Below are 20,830 nucleotides of genomic sequence, written 5' to 3' on the forward strand. Positions count from 1 at the left end.
CTGTATTGTCTTTACTTTTAACACCGGAATGATTCACTTCAAATGGAGAATCAAAGTGAAAGGAAAGCATGTAGAATCATGAACACTTATATTTCATGTGAATGATTTTGTGTTGATTTGTGTTTTTGGATTATTATTATTTCTTGAAAAATATTTTAATCACAAAAAGATTTTACAAAAGTAAACTCACAAATTAGCGTGATTTGATGTGGTGTGTTGGATTATAAAGCTATTTTTTTTAATAAAAAAAATATTATATAAAGTCATGTCAGTTTATAAGTTTATTTTTGTGACATCTTTTTGAGGTTTTAGTATTTTTCTTATTTTTTTGTTAGTGTTTTTTGTTCAGACTCTAATATTTGAAGTGGAGAAGAGATTCAAGCACAAGTGGGTCTCCCATGTAACATCAAATATTGAAAAACATCTGTAGTACTTGTTTTATGGATTTATGTTTCTCTTATTATAAATTCAGAAGAGAAAAAGATGGAAAAGAGAACGATCTTTTGAGCTTCTCAAAATATAGCTCTTCTGAGTTGCTGATGCCATTCCCTCTAAGGCTACTTTTTAGAACATTTTTGCATGTATATTGACTGTTTTCAACTAGCATACACGGTAAACCTAGCTTGAGAGAGGGTCTTATTTCAAGATGAGATCAAATGCAATCAAAGAAGACAAAAGTAAGTTAAAAATCACGTCCAACAAGGTTGTTGATTTTGTGTGGGCTTCCATTGTTGTTGTCGATCTTGGGCCCAAGCTTTTTATCTTGAACTTTGGGAAGTTGATAAAAGGCATCGTGGATGGTGAAATGGAGCCAACTACCTTTACTTTGTCTGCACTTTCAGATTCCTGGCTACTGGCTAGTTAATGGCATTTTGGCCTAAACCTTGATTCAAGGACAAGGAGTTCCAAAACCAGAACTCTACCAGAAATATCGATTTAACCTCTAATTTCTTAAATCACTATAATGGTAGAATTCAAACTCAAGACTTCTACTCTAATATTATATTATTAAAAAATTTAAATTGATGAAAAAAGATAAATTTTATTATTTAACTTATATATTAACACAATCTTGTTCAGGAGTTGATTCAATTATTTGGGTCAGCCTTTTATCATATTATGCTTTTAACTATGAGTTTTCAGTAGTCCCACAACATATACAGACCAGTATTCTTTTCCAGCATGCAGTGCATTCCTTTTGTCTTTTCCTTTTGTTTCTTCTTGGACTTCAACTTTATATAACATCTTTCCCATATTTTTCTCTCTTTTGCTTGGCGGGTGAGGTAGTAGATTCTGAAAGATCTTCTCCATTATGTGGGCAAAATTAAAAGCATTATAGAGCCAAGAAGGGCATGGTATGCAAAGTGTAAAGTTTAGGACCCCAGTTGTCTGTTATTTTTCTCACAAATCACCTCTATGACATCATTTCCCACCTTGCCTACTGGAAACACGTAACGTGTTGTCAGGCTCAACTCAGTACAGAGCCACATAAGGCCCAACAGAGGTGAGAAACACATGCGGCCTAAACGAATACCCCAGCGTGTTTGAGACAAAGGATAGAATAAGGAGCAGGGGTGGGGTAGAAGAAATTGGTAGAGTGTTAGAAGCAGAGCTTTTGAGTAATTGAATGACAGATCAAGATCCCCTTTTAACATTTTATCCCAACATTTTTTAGAGTTTTAAGTGAAAGAGAGTAATTTGTAAAATTCGGGGATTTTTTTTTTCTTAAACGACTGTGTTAAGCAGCAAAGTGCTTTGAAGATGAATTTTCAACCATTTTCATTCGAAGTTCCTTTCAATGGACCAAGACGCCTTAAGCGAGTTGCTTGAGAATGCAATTTCCCTTTCAATGGATCAAGACGATTGTCGTGAAGTAGATGTACACATAAATGGATCTCTTTATTTGCTCGCTTCCCAACTGCCTATATTTGCACTTGTCTGCATATTCTTCTGCAAATTTGATCAAAATACCAATCATTGATTGATGATGTGAAGTTTTTATGCTTAAGCAGGAGTACCTAGTAAGAGTGATAAAAGATCTTTGAGGTTTTCGAGAAACTTTGAAGAGAGAGAGATTGTGGATGGTTTACTGATTATTAAGATGAGGGTGTCGAATTATGAGCAAGTTCAGTATAAGTTGGGCATGCACACCCTCTTGCCCTCTGTTTAACGTTGGCGTGTCATGTGTGTGCTGTCGTATGCTGCCCTTCTCATTTGAAGAAATTTCTAGATTGGAAAACTGAAAAGGGCTTCTCTTTTTAACCATAATTGGGCTATCTTTATCTTCCAGATGGGACTTGATGTCTATAACGTTCTGAAAAAAAGTGTTCTCCAGCCTATCATTTAAGGGGTACGTCCAATTTAAGGCCTCATTAGCCTTCTAATTAACTTGGCTGGGCTCGTGAATAGGTCCTTAAATAAATAACTTCGATTCAAAGGTGGTTGATTGTGTCAATATATTGTGTGCTTCTATGGCTTCTTGTGTTTTATCACTCTCTATTTGTGGCACTCTTTTTGAACCAGCTGCAGTAGTACTTAAGTGCGTGTACTTTTGTGCATTTGCTGGTGTAGATGCGGTTCTTGTTTATGGTTGTTTTGCTGCTACATGCTGTTGTTATTAAGGGTTAGCATTCTATCTGTGGCTACTGGGTGAGTGGACCTAGCACAAAATTTTGCACAATATTTCTCTTTTGCAATGAATACACTTACCTAAACGAGAAGTTTCTCATGAGAGATTAAGAACCAAGGTCACAACATCACAAACTCTGGAGACACTGAACTTCTATTAAAACTTTTATACAAACTTGAAAGAAACAAAGTGGAAAAGTGGAAAAGAATAAAGTTAAATAGCTTGTCAAAAGGATGCTCCAATTGTGATAATGTCTTGATCATCAGAAACTCTCCTTGTGGGAGTGCCTTTATATCAAAGCCATTGGACACAACCTCATTCCATCACTCAGTCGTGTGTAATGCACTCCAATATGACTTCCTCTTTGGTTACTTGTCTTTGCTTGTCCATTTCACTTTTCCTATCCTCTTTGTTCTTCCCCCACAAGACGCTATAGAGGCCCCCCACCAGCAAAATAGCCCCACCAACACTGCAAAAGAAAGAAAACAATGGACCTTGGTAAATTTCTATGTGCTAATTAATAACCTTTTCTTTCTAAAGAGGGTTGGGATATGAAAGACGATGTCATTGGCCCATATGCTAATAACTAAGACTGAATCATGGGATCTTAACTGGTTGAAGGAATTATTTTGTTACAGTATATAACAGTACGAACCTTCCACAATATAGGCTCTCTTTCCACAGAAATGCAGAGATGATTGCTGTAATAATAAGTGCCACTGGAGTGAACATTGACGTGAAAACTGGGCCTTTCTTCTCTATAGCCCAAACTTGAAGCCAATATGTAATTCCTGTAACGATTATACCCTGCCATTTCCATTAAAACTGTTAGTGAATAAAAGCGAAATTTATTTCTCTGTGGAAGGCTAATCCAGAGTCTTTATCTGAAGGTCTTAAATAAGAGAGAAATAAAAAAAATAAAGATGAGAAAATAGGTCTTATAGTATTTTGCAGCAGTTTTAACAGTAAATGCTATGAAGAGGTGTCCTAAAATAATTGGCTAATAAATATGTTCGCATAGCATTGGCCTGCTGTCAATTTGATGTGACAGAGCAATATGTTCATCTCATGATGAGTAGATGATGAACCAACCAGCAGCGTGTCAGGACAAAAGATATTGTCCCATCCCTGGGAGGGAAATGCAACCACGTTTGGACCCAAAAGATCCCACTTACTGCACTATATCTTGATGGTTTTGGCTAAAAAGGTGATTCAATGGACTAACAAAATAGAGTTTCCTATTATATATCCATGTGATATGATTATTTGATCATGATGTATCTTTATTGCTAGGACATTGCATTAAGGGAAAAAAGAGAGAATAAAATTCATTGTCCAGACAGACCATGTTGGTTGAGAGAGCAGTGATGTTTTCCTTTATTTTCTTTTTAATGATCATCTTCTGGTATTTATGATGAATAATGCATTGATCAGCTTTGTTCACGGGTTTGAATATGATTATGGCTGTATAAATAAAGAAACATACACAGTATGCCACCGAAAGAAGATGGATATCCCATCCAATTTTCCATGCTGATGGATGCCTCTCCACTGCAATGGCTACAACTGTAGACTGCAAGCAGCTAAAGAAGCATTGTAGAGTAGTAAGCCGTAGTTTCGCTTGATACTGTTTAATAATGGGACCCTGAAACAGGAATAAAGATCAAACCAAAGTGGAACAAATAAATCTAAAAGAATAACAAGAAAACTATCATTGGTTGAAAGTGAAACCTGCAAAACAAGCCACAAAGACCAAGCAGAATTGGCTAAGAGCATGAAAAGAGAGCCTTTTATCCATTCCACTCCCGAAGAACCCAGAATCGCTGAGTTTGAATTTGACTTTTCAGCTCCTGAATACCAGTACAACTTTATAGGAGGCCCCTTGACAAAAGCAAACACAAGCGCCCCACAAACACCTACAACAGCGCCCAGCACCTTGGCCATTCCGTGCAAATGCTTTATGGTAATGCTTTCCATCCTGTTGCATAAGCAAAACCAATTTAATTATTGGGATTGGTTAAAAGAAGATCAGTAACTCTATTATTAATTTCATTATGAATGATTTAGAATTGAAGTTTCTTATTACCTCAATAAAGCAGCCATTATGAAAGTAATGGCAGGAATTAGGTTAGTGGTGGCCGCAGCAAATGTTGCAGAAGTGTAGTTGATAGCGAAGTAGTAGAGGTTTAAACTGAGGGTAATCCTAAGAGTTGTTCCACAAGAAATGTTGTTTTCAGCTTCTTCATCTTTATGGTAATTTTCAGAAATCAAACATCAATATCAATAAGCCCAAGTACATACCCACAAAGTGAAATGAAGAAGATTTTGCAAAGCAAGTTGTAAGATAAGGGAGCGTCCTTCTTTCTGTACATTAATAGCACCAGTTGTTAAAAAAAAATGAGTTAATTAGATCTATAAGCAGGAGAAAATTAAGAGTGGAGGCAGAGCACAAGGGTAACCTTTCGAGGAAGAAAGCGAAAGGGGCCAAGGCAAGTGAGGCAAAAGCTTGTCTATAAACAACAAACACATAAGCGTTCATCCCTTTAGCAATTGCTGCCTTGGAGAACAGGGCCATGCCTGCATACACAAACTGAATGAAAATCATTGCAAGATAAGGCTTTTGGCCCTCCATAGCCACATCATAACAAAGGAAACTCTTCATGTTTTCTTGGGTACTGCATTTTCAATCGGGAAACACTTCAATTTATAGTGAAGTGAAGCATGCAGAGCACTAAGAGGATAATGCCTTTTGCATGAATGCTATTCTCTGCCAACATGCATTATCTCTGATGGCCGTATGATACGAAGATATTAAGATAGGGTGCGAAAATAGTTTCATCTGACAATTGCAAATCAATCAATCAGTAAAGATGCATGCTTTGTACTACCATGGGACCCGCCCATAATACAAGTGACGTGTAGAGATATTTCCTTTTTCTGTGCAAGCTTTACTTATTTCAAAGCAACAAGTTACTTTGTTGATAAATTTTTCTACCCTGGAAATCTACAGATTTTTTGGAATGAAGCTATACACGTTAATATTTTGGGCGCATCCAACCAACAAGTTATTTTGTTGATAAATTCTACTATGATTGTTTTGGTTGTGTATGCAAAATGTATGAACTTGGCACGGAGGCCTTTTTGGTCTGACTTGATTTCTTTCAAGCCTTTGACTTTGTCATGAATCCTTTTTTTGATAAGTGACTTTGTCATGAATCCTTATTGGTGATTTTAATATCATTCGGTATGATAGTGAGTAGAGGAGTGGGAATCTAAGGTTGTCTTGTCCAATAGAGGATTTTTCTAATTTTATAGATGATGGAGGTTTGATTGAAGTTCCTTTTAGAAGGAATAAATTTTCTTGGTGCAATGGGCAAGGTGGGTTGGCAAGAAGTTGGGCGTGTCTGAATAGGTAACTCCAGGTATTTGGAATTAAATCCTTCGGTTTCTTTGAAGTATTTAGCACATAGGTCTTCAGATCATTCTCCGTTACTACTCGGGTTGATGGACATGCTCTTGTGTTATGGTCCTGATGTTTATAAGTTTCAACAAATGTGGACTATGCATGATGATTTTTAGAGGATTGTATCGCTAGTCTGGTAGGAAGGTAGTTGTGGTTCTGGCTTGTCGAAACTTGCGTTTAGACTTAAAATGTTGTTTTTTTTTTAGAAGAGCCGAAGGTCACATGTCCAATTGTAACCCTATCCCAATTTTATTAAAAAGTCATCACTTATGGTGGAGGAAAAATGTGGTTACAACCGGAGGCCTGAGGTTACAAATATTAAAATAAGACCAAAACCAGGCCTAAAACCAAAGAAACTCAACAACAAGACAAAGCCATAAAAAGAAAGCTATGACTGAAAAAAAAAGACCTGCACGAACATATAGTGAAAAAGAACTTAAAGCAAGGGCAAGGATTACAAACCTGGGGAGAAGCCCCCTAGCCATCTCCATGAACTTTTTGAATATAGGGAAAACCTCCTCTGTCAAGCCTAATGTTACCTCTAATGAAGGCAGGTAACTCAAATAATGAAGACTAGGTACCAATTAGACCTTTAGCACCCATTTTAGCAAAGCCATCATCAACATAATTACTTTCTCTATAGCAGTGAACAAAAGAAATATGAAGACTAGCCAATCGACTTTGTATTTCTTCCTAATAGTCTTCCATATACCATAGGCCACATCTCTGAGATCTCAACCAGTTAAGCACTAACATGGAATCTAGTTCAATCTCCACAAATAAAAGATCCAACTAACCAATGTGTCGAAACCCATGAAGTAAACCCATCAACTCAGCATAGTTGTTAGAATTTTGACCTGTTGCAATAGCAAACCCACAAACCAATTCCCCTTTATGATCTCTAATAATACCACCCGCACCCGAGGGACTCGGGATTACCAAGAGAGCAACCATCGATGTTCAGTTTAACCCAACCTGGTTTAGGATGTTTCCATGTAATCGGGATGGCAATCTCCTTTCTTAGAGCATTTGAAGGCAGATTGAAGCACTATAAATACCTTCATCTCATCGAGTGAGCACATTAACTTCCTTAAGTTTTAAAGTAGTCCAAGACACCTAGTATTTTATGGAACACCATACCTATTGAATTGATTCCATCAAACCTTCCATCCTAGCCTTGCACCGACGGCCCCATAATCGCCAAGTGATGATTGCCGAGAGAAGACCAAGTAATTGACTAGGACGATTAGAATTTCTCGCCCGTCGATGCCAACAATCCACCCTCTGTTTCCATGAGCTACCTTCCATTAAAGGAACTCCAAAGAGCCACCAAACAAATTCTCCATATTTTTTCCACAAACTTCCCTCTCGCTAGAACATGATTAAGAGCTTCATCACCAGAAGAATAACAATTACAATGGGAAGCTATAGGAATACCAATTTTGCGAATACGGTCATCCACCGGAAGACATTCATATATGGCCTTCCACATGGTAATGGAAATTTTTCAAAGAAGAGCAGGATGCCAAACCCATTTTGCCCAAGGAAATCTGGACCCCTCATGCAATTGCAATTCCATGCACTTTTGGCAGAAAATTTCCCATAAGCATTCAGGAGCCAAATTAGCAAATCTTCCACATCTTTAATCCTACACAGCTGCAAAATAAGATCCTCAGCTTTTTGATGACAAACCACCAAATAAACAACTCCAAGTTCCAACCGAACTTAGTTTTACAATTTTTCAATTTAAGATTCGGCAATTCAAAAATCTGAGTATTCTCACATAAAGGGAAAGTATAATGCCAGTTATCACACCAAAAATAAAGATGTCCCTCCTAGACTTTCCATTTAGAGTGAGCTTGTATAAGGGGGATACTTTGCAAAATCAGCTTCCAAAAGAGGGACCTTTTCTTTGGATCCACCATAGAGATATGTCTATCAACAAAATATTTAGCATGAAAAAAATTGGACCAAAGAGATGTATCTTGCAAGAAATTTTAGTCTAACTTCATATGAAGAGAAGATTGCATTTCTCTAAGAGTACGGAGACCTGTTCCACCTTCCAAGATCGGCTTACAAATATCCTCTCAAGAATGCCATTTTTCTTAGCTTTGCCATCTTTCACTCCCCAGAGAAAAGTACTTATAATTATTTGAAGTTTCTCAAGAACGGCTTTAGGGGCCTTTAATATGGAGAGACAATGCACATGAATACTTTGAAGCACATGTTTGATAAGAATCAATCGCGCCCTATTGGATAACAATCTGGCTTGCCAACCCTCCAACCTGGCCTGGACTTTAGCAATCAACTCATCAAAATGAAAAATATTTTGTCTACCGGAAATAATAGGAACTCCCAAGTATTTGAAAGGAAAATTTCCTTCCATAAAACCAGTGAAACAGAGGAGATCCTGACGTCTAGACAAAGAAATCTGCGAAGAAAAAAAGATATTGGATTTCTATTGGCTAACAACTTGCCCCGACCACCGTTCATAAGTCTTCAAAACTTCAATAATAGCACTCAATGAAGCCTTTCCCCCATTGTAAAATAGCACCATGTCATCAGCGTATAGTAAATGGGAAATAATCAGGGATCCTCGCGGATGATAAAATGGAATAATCTTTCCCATTTCAACTTGTTTTTTTATCATCCTCGAAAAAATTTCCTCAACTAAAATAAACAAATAAGGAGAAATAGGATCCCCTTGCCGCAACCCACAACCACCATTAAAGAATCCTTTGGGGACACCATTCATGACCATGGAGAACCAAGGATGAGTAATGTAATTTTTGATCAGCATGCAAAAAAATTCCGAGATGGTTTATTGATGGAATGGATCATCTCTTGAGTCACGCTTACATTCTCAAAGATGCTACGACCCGAAAGAAAGGCTCATTGTTCCGATGAAATAATTTTAGCAAGTAAAGGGGAGAGCCGATTAACCATAATTTTGGAGCATATTTTGTAGAGTGCGGTGCAAAGACTAATCGACCGAAATTTATCAAAGCTTGTCGAATTGTCTACCTTTGGAATTAAAACAAAAAATGTAGCATTGAAAAACCTCGGAAGAGCCATATCTTTAAAAAACTCTGCCATAACATCGACAACATTACTACCCATTAAGTGCCAACAAGATCAACAAAAGCCTGATCCAAATTCCTCAGGACCAGGACTACTATCTTCCGGAATGGAACATAGCACATCATACACTTATTGAGTGGAAGGAACATGGGAAAGCAAGTCATTCTTGTCTGGCGAGATAACTGGTTGGACCAAATCCTTCAACAACGGCTCATCACAATGATTACTAGCCTCCAAAAACTGAGAGAAATAGGATATAGCCCCTTCATGGATCCGCTCAAGAGAGGAAAGAATAGTGCCATCCTCAAGCTTCATCTCTTTCACTTCTTTATGCTTACGACGATTGACAACACACAAAAACATTGAATTTGCTTCACCTTGTTGAATCCACCCTTGTTTAGCTTGTTGAATTAAGCATTTTTCTTCCCTATCCAGCCAAACAGAAAGTTCCAATTGGGAGGCAGCTAAATCAGCCTCCACATCTTTTGAAAAATCAGATTGCAAATTGACCTCCAACCTCTTAATACGATCTTCAAGTTCAGCAATGTGAATATCAGTCCTGCCAAAAGTATGCTCGTTCCAAGATCTCAGCACAATTTTTAATCTTTTAAGTTTAGTCACAAGCATATATGAATGTGAACCTCCAATAGCTTCACCATTCCAAGAGTCCGAAACACAATAAAAAAACCGTGCATGAGAAACCTACATATGCTGAAATTAAAAGAAGGAAAGCCATAGTGAACAAATTGATTTTTCAGCGAAACCAACATCGGTGCATGATCAGAAGAAGTTCACACCAAGTATTCCAAATGAGCTTAAGGAAATACATCCAAAGCCACCATATTGAAAAAACAATGATTAAGCTGCGCCCAATGTCTCAATCTACCAGAATGACCATTACACCAAGAAAAATAATTACCACTAAAAGGCATATCAAGCAATCCGCAAGAACCCACCCACCCATTAAATTCCTCCATAGCCAAAGCCAATCTCGGCCTACCCCTTCTATGGTCTGAATCATTCCGAATAATATTGAAGTCACTTATCACCGTCCAAGGTAAATTGTGAAAATTTGCATCCCTCTACACATCCCAAAGCCATCTACACCCCAAATAGGAACATTTGGCATAAATAAAGGTAAAAAGGAAAACTTTGAGATTATCAGTAATCCAAACTGTCAAAAATTGATCCCCCATACATTCAACAACAAGATTTAAATCCTGAGACCAAAACATCCATAATTTGCCTCCACCATCAACATTAGAACAACAATAATCAAAACGCAATCGATCACACCACATATCTATTTAGGAGTTACTTACCATCGACTCAGCAATAACAAGAATCTTAGGATAAAATGTAAAAACCAATTTCTTAAGACACTTCCTCGAAGTGCCAACACCCCAAGCATTTCAAAACAAATAAGATGTCTTCATAAATTAAGCTGGGAGAGTTTCCTTACAACCCTAGAAGAGCCCTTTATTTTAATGTCTTTCCCATTCAATTTCTTCTCTGAAATAATATCCAAATCTAAAACCACAAGATTATCTTTAGATAGATGCTCCAAGACCTCTTCTGACTCAGAGTCCGAGTAGACTTGACCTTCAAGGTAGTCATTCATGCCTTCTACCCCTTCGAGAATAGGGTCACAGCCTTCTCGGGCAAGGAGTTCAGCAATAGTATAATGATCTTGATCAACAACATTAACCTTATCAACATTCACATATGTAAACACATTAACAACAGAGCACCAGCGTTCAAATCATCCGTTGTAGAAGTAAATCCAATTTTCAATTCACATATGCCCTGTTCTCCCTACTCAATGACAATCAGTACTAGAGAAGATTCGGCCTTCTCAGTTTCAGCACTGTCAAAATTCTGGTTCCTGTCTGGATTCTACACTTTTTTGAGGTCTGAAATAGGTTCTAAAACTATCAATTGTTGCTCTCCCATCTTACTCAATTCACCCTTTTGAACCATATTAATTGGAAGCTTTGCTATATTTTCCTTTATAACCCATACCTAATCCGGTTTGGCCTTATCCTTGTGTTCCTTTTAATTCACCTTTCGATTCTTGCCTTCTCATTTACAAGTCTTTATGTTATGGCCTTGAACATGGCATCTCATGCAGTAGGTAGGCAACGTCTCAAATTCGATAGATTGATAAAAACTTTGAGGGTTCCTGGGAGTACCAATCCATAAAGCCTTAATAGGATCTTTAGTTACATCCATCTCAATACAGACCTGAGCACCATCCATTTGAGAAATCGACCTAAGGGCGCCATGATACTATGTAGGAATGATTCATGATAAAAGTTTAGAGGTAAACCCGGCCTTGTAATCCAAACTGGAACGCAGACACATTTTTGGTATTCTTGAAATTCTATAGTCCAGTGAAGAACTCTGTATGAAACACCAACAATCTCACAATTCTCACGAGTGAAGGCCTTAATGAAATCACCTTCCAAAGACAGATGCACAAACACGTTTCGCGGCCTCCTCATCGACGAGACTATCGGTTGGTTCAACAAACCCCATCTTGATCTAATGGAATCTAGAGATGGACATTAATGAAGAAATTTCAAGACAATAGAGAATTGAAACGAAATAGCCAAGCGATGCAATTCATCCTTTAGAGAAAACAACACAAACCTCCCTATCCACGGTTTTATGAGGTCGAAACAACACCACCACCTCAGGGATGGATTGAGGGGATTCGAGAATCATGTCAGCAAATGATTTGGAATGACGAACGGATGCTGTATTGGTGAGAGGGTCAATGGCGGCAGCCATGCATGAAAATCCCTAATCGCTCACGTCCAGAGAGAAAAAGGGCAAAAACAAAAAAAAGGATAATTGTTAAGGTTAAAAGACTTAAAATAGCTCTTAGACATTGGAATAAGGAGGTTTTTAAATGAACTTGGGGTCATATTAAAAGGTTGGAAGAGAAAGTGGAGAAAGGCGAGGCACAACTCCAAGAAAATTACTCGAAAGATGTTGAAATTGATGTTTTAGCATCTAAGATAGAACTTACATCTTGGTTAAAAAGAGAGGAAACTCAGATTACTAAAAAAATTAAAAAAACATGGATTGATCATGGGGAGGTAAATTCTTCTTTCTTTGCAGCATTACAAGTGTGGAAATATATTACAATTCACAATATGCATCTCAGTGATAGACGAATTTTATCCTCCCCGGAAACCATTCATGATAAAGCCGTGCAATATTTTGAGGAATTTCTTTGGGCCCGTTCAAGCATCTCAATTCCGTCTCTTTCACATTTAATTTAATCTGAGGTATCAGAAATGGAGAATCAGAGTATTTGTAGGTGCCCATCAGAATAGGAAATTAAGGAAGTTTTAATCTCAATTTCGGTCAATAGTGGTCCAAGCCTTGATGGATTTGGGTTAGGTTTTTTCCATCATTATTGGTCCCTGGTGAAACTTGAGTTTTTGGACGCTGTGTGGAAATTTTTCCTGGGGTTCTCTCTTCCCAGGTATTATACTTCTTCCTACTTTATTTTAATTCCAAAGGTTCCTAATTCTTCATCATTTGATAAATTTAGACCAATAAGCCTATACTCAGTGGTTTATAAAATTTGTTCTAAAATGTTGGTTGGAAGAATTACGTCAGTCTTGAATAGATAAATTTCTATGGAGTAAGGTGCATTTTTGCCAGGGAGAAGTATATTTGAAAACATTAGTATTATTCAAGAACTTGTTCATGACATTAACAAGTCGGTTAGAGGTGGTAATATTATGATGAAGATAGATATGGCTAAAGCTTATGATACGGTTGATTGGAACTTTTATTTCAAGTTTCACATGCATTTGGGTTTTATATTGATGTTTGTAGTCTTATTAAACAATGTGTTACTACTACTTGGTATTCGATGGTGATGAATGGTACGACAAAAGGTTTCTTTAAGGGTAGAAGGGGTCTTTGTCAAGGAGATCATATTTCTCCTTACTTATTTATTATTGTTGAGGAAGTATTCACGAGACTGTTACATAGTAAGTTTTAGGATGGTCAAATTGGTTTATTTTCCAAGTCACGTTCTGGCCCTTTGATCACTCATCTAATTTCTGCAGATGACATGGTATTTTTGCTAATAGTGAAAAAAAGTTTGTTAAAATGATAAGAGATACGCTTAATGTTAATGCCAGTTGGTCAGGACATGTTGTTAATGTAGAGAAATCCTCTATTTTTTTCTCTTCAAAAATTTCTTCATCTAGAAGATGAGAAATTTTATCCATGACAGGTTTTACAGTTGGGCGTTTTCCTATTAAATACTTGGGTGTGCTTATTATTTCTGGTCGAATGAAGTCATTGTATTTGGAGAATTTGATTATAAAAATAAGAAAGAAAATAAAGGGATGGAAGATGAGATTTCTATCTTCAGGTGCCCGCTTATTACTCTTAAAGCATGTTTTATCAAGTGTGCCAATTCATTTGCTAGCAGTGTTACATGTCCCGAAATTTGTTCTTGCTATGATTAATTGTTTGTTTAGCAAGTTTTTTTGGGGTTCAGTAGAGGGAAAGCCGAAGAAACAAATAGGTGAAATGAGATTTATTGTGTAAACTAGTTGACGGAGGCGGTGTTGGTCTATGTAGTCTTATTGATGTTTAAAAATCCTTGCATCTTAAGTTTGCTTGGAAACTTCTAACAGAAAATTTTTTGTGGACTAATTTTTTTAAGGCCAAGTATATGAAGGACCAACATATCTCTTCATTCAATCCGTTAAAAGAGGACCCAGTTTTGGAAGATAATCATAGACTCGATCCCTATTGTACTTAGTCACTCAACTTGGCTTATTAAAGAAGGTAACATTTATTTTTGGAGATATAGATGGCTAGAGCCAAGCCTGATATGTGATGAATTTAGAATTGTGGAGTTTTCGAAATTGAAAATTAAAGAATGTATGCTGGAAAACAATTGGGATGTGGAATTTTTTGTGCAACTTGTGGAGTGCGAATTATTAGACAAGATTTTGTCTAAGATAGGGGGAACTAAAAATGGTTCTTATATTTTAATTTGGTTGGGTAACTCGGATGGCAGATTTACTTCCTCGAATGCTTGGGATTTATTTCGTGTAGTTGCTCCAAATCAACAATGGTTGGATGGATATGGCATTCGGCTTTGCCAAAGAAATTCTCCATTGCAATGTGGAAAGCTCTTGTGGTTTTCAAATGTGAATGTTGCGAATAATATGCTTTTGAAAATTTAAATCATGTTTTATATGGGGGTAGAATTGCTTCGAAACTATGGAAGATTTAAATCATGTTTTATATGGGAGTAGAATTGCTTCGAAACTATGGAAGACTTGCTCTAATTTTTTGGGTATACCGTACGTGTCTAATTGATCTTGGTTTCAGACGGTGGAAGCATGGTTTAGAAGAACAAAAAAAATCCTCGCAAGTCAGTAATCTGGTTGGTTTGTTTTCGATGATTTTAACTTGGAGTTTGTGGTCAAGGAGGTGCTCAGCTCAAATGGAAGGTCATCGGGAGCATTTTGATGCTTTATGGAGGTCAGTTAAATAGTACTGGATTGGTTGGGTTAGTAGCAGATTCAGAGTTTCTAATTGATGGAATAAACGAGGTATTTCTATTCTGTAAGAGTTTTAGTTGGCGAATACTCAAGCTCGTCCAAAATAGGTGCATGCAATTTCTTGGCATAAGCCAAATTGGGGATGGTTTAAATTAAATGTGGATGGGAACAGTTTTAATAATCTAGGTGAATCTGGTGTAGGAGGCGTGTTACGTAATAAGGAGGGCATTACTCAGTTTGCGTTTGCTGCATATATTGGTGTTGGTTCTAATAATTACCCTGAATTGATGGCACTTCTTCTTAGTTTGAGACGTTGTAAGTTATATGGTATTAATAATGTTGTCATTGAATTGGATTCGCTCTTGATTGAAGGTTAGTGTAATGTTTGGTATTTGGAGGAATTTTGGGAAGAAATCAAATGTCTTCTCAGTGGGATGCATGTGCGGTATCAACATGTTTTTAAAGAAAGAAATTCTGCGGCAAATTGGCTTGCGAGATTGGGTAGTAGTGAAAGTTTTTAAGAGTTTATACAAGGAAATATTCCTTATATGCTTAAAGGAATTTTGCATATGGATTAGTGTGGTTTGCCTAATTTGAGAGTTGTTTAGAGTTGGTCTTTGTCTAGTATGTTTAGAGGTTTGTTTTTTTATTTTTGTTTTTTTTTTTTTTTGGGTTAGGTTGGTCCTTTTTTTTGCATGCTAGGTTTTGACTTTTTATGTAAACTCCCAAATGCTTGAAATGTAACCACGGTATTCCTCTTCCATAAGTGAAGGTTTATTAATAAAATTGGGGAGGGGTCATTTTTGAACATGTTGCCCTAACTCTTTGATTTTATTAAAAAAAAAAAAAATCAAAGCAAAACAAACAAGTTGAAGTATTGAACTAATAGTTAAGCTTTCAACACTAAAGCTTGTCTCCAGCATTTATACCCATAAACATTTTTTCCACTTGGGATAGTGGTATCTGTGTATTTTCTATGGTACACTTTGACACCTTCCTTAGAGATCACTGGAGGGATCGATTTTAATCGAGTAATGCATATAAGTTTTGATAATTTGATGATGCAATGTGTCGAACTCAGACTTGCTCTGCCATATGGTGTAAAAATGGGATAATTTGGGATGCAAAGTGTAATTACTCTTGATTGTTTTTCCCCATTTTTGTTTTTTAGCATGGATATCTCAATCATCATAAGTTTGAAAACCTCCATTTTTCTTCTGTTGGGAATCATTACTCCAAATGCACAAGTGTTAGACTTTTCGCTCGTTATAGCAATTTTTCGAGCTCTGCTAGGTTTTCACTTTATGGCTGCTGTTGGGGCCCTCTAAGGCAATCCGGCCCAGCCTGTGAGATCATGGTTTGCTGTGGACATGGCCTTGCAGACCCCCCTTCTACTTCTTGAGGTAGATATACCGTTGAGGCCCCCTAAAACCATTAATGGAGAAATTTGTGTGATGTTTTCATTAGAAGAAATTTAGAAATCCGCCAAATCGTTTGTGTTTTCTCTCTTGATGAAGTTCCTTCGTCAAATGCTGTTTGGATGTGATTAGAGGCTTTATTCTCACTCGATGGGGTTTGGAGTCTCAGCCGGTGGTGTCTAGCATGAGAAAACCATAGAATGTTTTCCTTTGCTTCTCGAAGGAGGGGGATTTTCTTAAGGCTTTCTCTCGGAAAGCCTATGATATTGAAGGAGTGCAATATCGTATTTTTAATTGGACGATAGATTTTGTGGAAGATAAGGAACCTTCACAGGTTCTGGTCTGGGTTGTCCTTCCAGGTTTGCCACCAAATTTCTGTTATGAATACTTTCTTGGGAACCTATTGATGCCAATTGGACATTTTATCAGACGAGATAATAGTACCCGTTGTGCTATGAGAACCGATGAAGCTCAGGTTTTTGTTGAGATGGATGCGGCAAAGGAGCCTTTGCATGGTTTTTGGATTGGCGCTCCTAGACAACCTAGCAGCAGGTTTCAGGAAATTGAGTATGAAACTTTTTCCACTTTTTGTGTTTCTTGTCATATGCAGGGTCATAATAAGAAAACTTGTAAAAGAAACCTGTTAAAGACGAAAGGTTATGAAACTTGTAAAAGAAACCTATTAAAGACGAAAGGTAATGATGGCAAAGGTGAAGGTGAGAAGGAGGTTTTGAAGAGGGGAGATAACTTTTTGATAGAGCCTACTCTAGATGTGTTAGAAAATGTTATGATGCCTAAGAGTATCCCCGAGATGGATTTAGGGAGAGTAATACAACCTATTATTGAGGAAGAGGTGAATAACAAAGAGAATGTTGAGGCTGTTACTATTAATGAAAGACAGAGGGAGAAGGATGGAATTGTTATTAGCGAAGAAGTGGTTGATAGGGAGGAGATAAATGGTGCCATTGTACACAATAATGAGATGGTTTCTAGTGCTGTTAGGGAGGAGGTTCGGGTTTCTGACATTTTTAAAATTGGTGATGCTCTACTTGTTCCTCCCTGCCGGGCTGTTGAAATAGGGGAGAAGAAGGACTTTGCAGGATTGGTTGTTCTGCCTGATGATCATATTGAGGAGGCATCTCATGGTGTTTCGGATCAGGATGAGCCTGTGAGTTTTGTTCGGGTTGATGAAAATTTTCAAAGATCTTTGTTCGATGGAGAGGGGCGGGAGGAAGAGGCACATATTCAAAAAGAGAAGGAAATTTTATCGGATTCTAAGGAAAATAGCTTGAATAGCGGAAAAAAGGTGAGACCTATATTGAGGAGTTCTTTACGGGCCAAGAGCAAGCCTGAATGTCTAAATCTATGATAGGTTCCATTCTATATTGGAATATTAGAGGTCTTGGCACTTCAAGGAAGAGATTGGTGAAGTTAGTGAAGATGAAGAAACCTTGTATTATTGCTTTAGCTGAGCCGTTTGGAGATGTTCAACAATTACGTAGGCTACAACATAACCTTTCCTTTGAAGGCAGTGTGTCGAATATGGAGGAAGGGGGGAAGCTCTGGATAGTGTGGAATAAAGAGGTGAAGATTTCTATGATGTATTCTTGTAATTAAAGTATTAATCTGGTCATGGAGGTAAATGGTCATCAGAGATGGATATCCTTTATATATGCAAAGTGTAGATATGGGGAGCGTAGAACTCTCTAGGAGGTGATCCAATGTTTGAATCCCGAAAATATTCCGTGGATGGTCCTTGGCGATTTTAACATTATATGGAATAATGTAGAATGGATTGGTGGGAGGCCACGCCCTTGCATTGCTATGGAGGAATTTAATTCTTTCATAAATAGTGGGGTTTATCAAAATTAACCTTTTCTAGAAATCACATGAGTTGGTTTAATGGACATAATGGTATCACACGGAGTTGGGCTCAACTGGATAGGGCGTTGATTAACTCGGCTTGGTTGTTGGATTTTTCGGTGGGTTGTGGGCTTTACCTCCCTCTGTTGGGTTGGCGTTGTTGATTTCTTTGGTAATTTCGTTGAATGGGTGGACTTATAATCACGATTTTCCTCCGCTATAAGTGAAGTTTATTAATAAACTCGGGAATGGGTCACTCTTGGACATGTGGTCCAAACTCTTTATTTAAAAAAAAAAAAAATGAAGAAGAAGAAGAAGAAGAAGAAGAAGAAGCATGCATATCTCAAAATCTGCTAAGCCGTTGGAGAAGAAGAACCGTTGCACATATGACCATGTCACAACTCACAAGCATTTGAAAAACAAGTCATTTTGGGTGGAACCATCGCCTGAACTTCTTAATGTATCCAGACTTAATGGGAGCAGAATTACCAAAATAAATGTATGTATAGAAGAACCAAAATGGTCCTATTTTGATGTTTTATGTAAATGGCTCTGGAGAAATCAACATCAAATTTACACTCTCACAGAAAGTTATCTGAGAAAAAGGATAAAATGCATTTTGAGTATCGAACTGATGTTTATGTAATAATTAGTAGGTTTTTGTGGAGGTTTCAAACTGCCGTAACAGGAGACGGGGCGCCTCTACAAGTGACAGTAGCAATATTTAACAAAACGGTGGAAGTTATAAAATCTTCACATATAGATAAGTGAAATCCTGAGTTCAGATGGTTACGGATACATATAAGATAAGTCATGGACTGACACATCAGTCCGTGCCTGTAGCATGACTCCAATTGCAGGACAGCTACCATAAATACAAATGACTAGGGCAACCACTGCTCTGCTTTGCGCCATGCTCTTTGGTCTGGCTCGATTAATCCCCCTACTTTGCATCATGACCAATCACTTTTAGTATCTGTTTTCAATGACTCTCTGCATTACCCTATTTGGCTTCTAAATCTTTGCACCATTGCTTTTGAATATAGTGTAACTGATACTTGTTTTGTCTGCATTATTCTGATTCACTGTGCGATATGGTGCATCATGCATGGCAATGTGAAAGATTGGCTATCATCGGATTGTCAATTTTCTTAGTAGAAATCGTTAACACTGGATAAGCTTGGCGGAAATTTTCTGCTATATCATGATAAGTGGGCAGATTTACTGAATAAATCTTGCCATTAACGTTGCAGCATTGTGCATTATATGTCAAAGAGGGAATCATCAATAATAATGAGGAATGCTTGCTGCAATATGGCCAAGTATTTTGATTTGCTGCATATCCTTTTCCTTTGTAAATGAACATGTGCTCTTAATCCCGCAAATTTTTGGGATATGTTCAGTCAATAGACTACTTGGGGAGTGGCATTCATCATACCATGGAAAGCCATCGGCCCATCAATGACAAGCACAGTTTGGTTAATGTCATGTTCAATACTGCAAACAGTAGATTGGTCTACTTGTTTTGTTGCCACTTAATTGCTATGCAATTATCCACTCTGTGCAGTATCCCCCTTACATGACATAATGGTAAAAAGTTGTCTACTTAAATTTTATTTCAATTTTTTTTCTTTTTTCACAAGATGATTAGATGTCTTGTTTCATCTTCTCTTATTTATTTATTTCTTTGTTTTGATTCCATTAATTGACAGGATTTTATTAGAAATATGGCTCTATACCTGGAAGGTACATACTGAATTGGTGTGTTGTCTAGTACTGGTACTCCATATAACACAAACTCATTGGTATGGTTGCTAGTAAATGCGTGGAAGGTTAGGTAAGAGGTGTGTCCTAGTTCCATTTCCACTCAACAACTTAATTCTCTGAACTTTTCTGGTATATATGAACTAGTGGGATTTAGATCAGAGAAATTTAGACCTATAAACAAGATAATAGAAATACTACTTTACAAAGTTACATAGTTTAATCGGAATGCCAAGATGTGCAAATAAATATGACATATTACATCAACTCATGTCTCTTCCTTTGTCCTTGCAAAAAATTGGTTACGAAAGCCTACAATTTTTTGTGTTCTTATCAAGTTTACTTTTTAAATGTCATTTAGTAGTTTTCTTTTTCCACAATGTCTTCTGAATGTACTGCACTAATACTCAAACAATGTGCTCTGACAATGTCATCAATCAACAAGGGTGTTGTCCTGCTATAGAGAGCCCAATATCCTTTAGTCAACGTAGGCACCAAGTAAGCCCTCCCATCCCTTAAAAGGTGCTTTTTTGGGTTGTCTGAGATTGTATGGACATGTAAACAAGAAAAGATTCAGATGTGCCTTCAACTTTCTATATGGATGTGCAAGATTGTTATACTCAACATATCCTTGTTAGTTTTCTTGATTTATATTATTCTGTTCAGGCAGCTTACATCGCATCTATTTAAATCAAACTCTTCCAATCATATTAAGGTGAGATGGATGATGATTTAATAAGATATTAAAAGAGAAGTCTCGATTCTAGAGTTAGAATTTTGACTTAATTGTACTATTCGTTTCAAAATACCAACAGATCAAAAAACTGTTGATAAACGAGCTATATAAATTGACTAGTTGTGATGATTTTTTCTACTAGGGATCAAACCAGATAATGCGCATGATTTTCCACTCCATCCCAACCAAATTTATGAATTAATACACCCTCGCTGAAGACTATAGTAGTGCGCGCAGTAAGCTCGTGATCTGTCAGAACACAAATCCAAACCTTTTGTCACAAAAGGAAAAGAAGCACACGAACAGCTGTATATTGCGCTTTGATAT

The 20,830-nt window shown here is 37.2% G+C and overlaps 1 protein-coding gene across 1 annotated transcript; it reads right to left on the reverse strand.

Annotated features, from left to right (window-relative positions):
- Nucleotides 1–2,756: 2,756 nt before the first annotated feature.
- LOC122297129 (WAT1-related protein At1g43650) lies at nucleotides 2,757–5,425 on the reverse strand. Its single transcript, XM_043107032.1, has 7 exons — nucleotides 5,089–5,425; nucleotides 4,931–4,993; nucleotides 4,716–4,832; nucleotides 4,361–4,607; nucleotides 4,116–4,274; nucleotides 3,285–3,436; nucleotides 2,757–3,098 (listed from the first exon to the last, which is right to left on the reverse strand). Exons 1-7 carry the CDS (start codon nucleotides 5,289–5,291, stop codon nucleotides 2,957–2,959), a joined length of 1,083 nt encoding a protein of 360 aa, XP_042962966.1. The 5' UTR covers nucleotides 5,292–5,425; the 3' UTR covers nucleotides 2,757–2,956.
- Between the last annotated feature and the right edge of the window lie 15,405 nt (nucleotides 5,426–20,830).

The sequence above is a fragment of the Carya illinoinensis genome, chromosome 15 (assembly GCF_018687715.1).
Source record: "Carya illinoinensis cultivar Pawnee chromosome 15, C.illinoinensisPawnee_v1, whole genome shotgun sequence".
NCBI lineage: Eukaryota > Viridiplantae > Streptophyta > Magnoliopsida > Fagales > Juglandaceae > Carya > Carya illinoinensis.

Coding starts and splice junctions, on each gene's coding strand:
- LOC122297129 (XM_043107032.1), bottom strand. CDS start 5,291: ATGAAGAGTTTCCTTTGTTATGATGTGGCTATGGAGGGCCAAAAGCCT. Junction 4,275..4,360: donor CTTTGTGGCTTGTTTTGCAG/GTTTCACTTTCA, acceptor TTCCTGTTTCAG/GGTCCCATTATTAAACAGTA. Junction 3,099..3,284: donor GAGAGCCTATATTGTGGAAG/GTTCGTACTGTT, acceptor TTTCTTTTGCAG/TGTTGGTGGGGCTATTTTGC.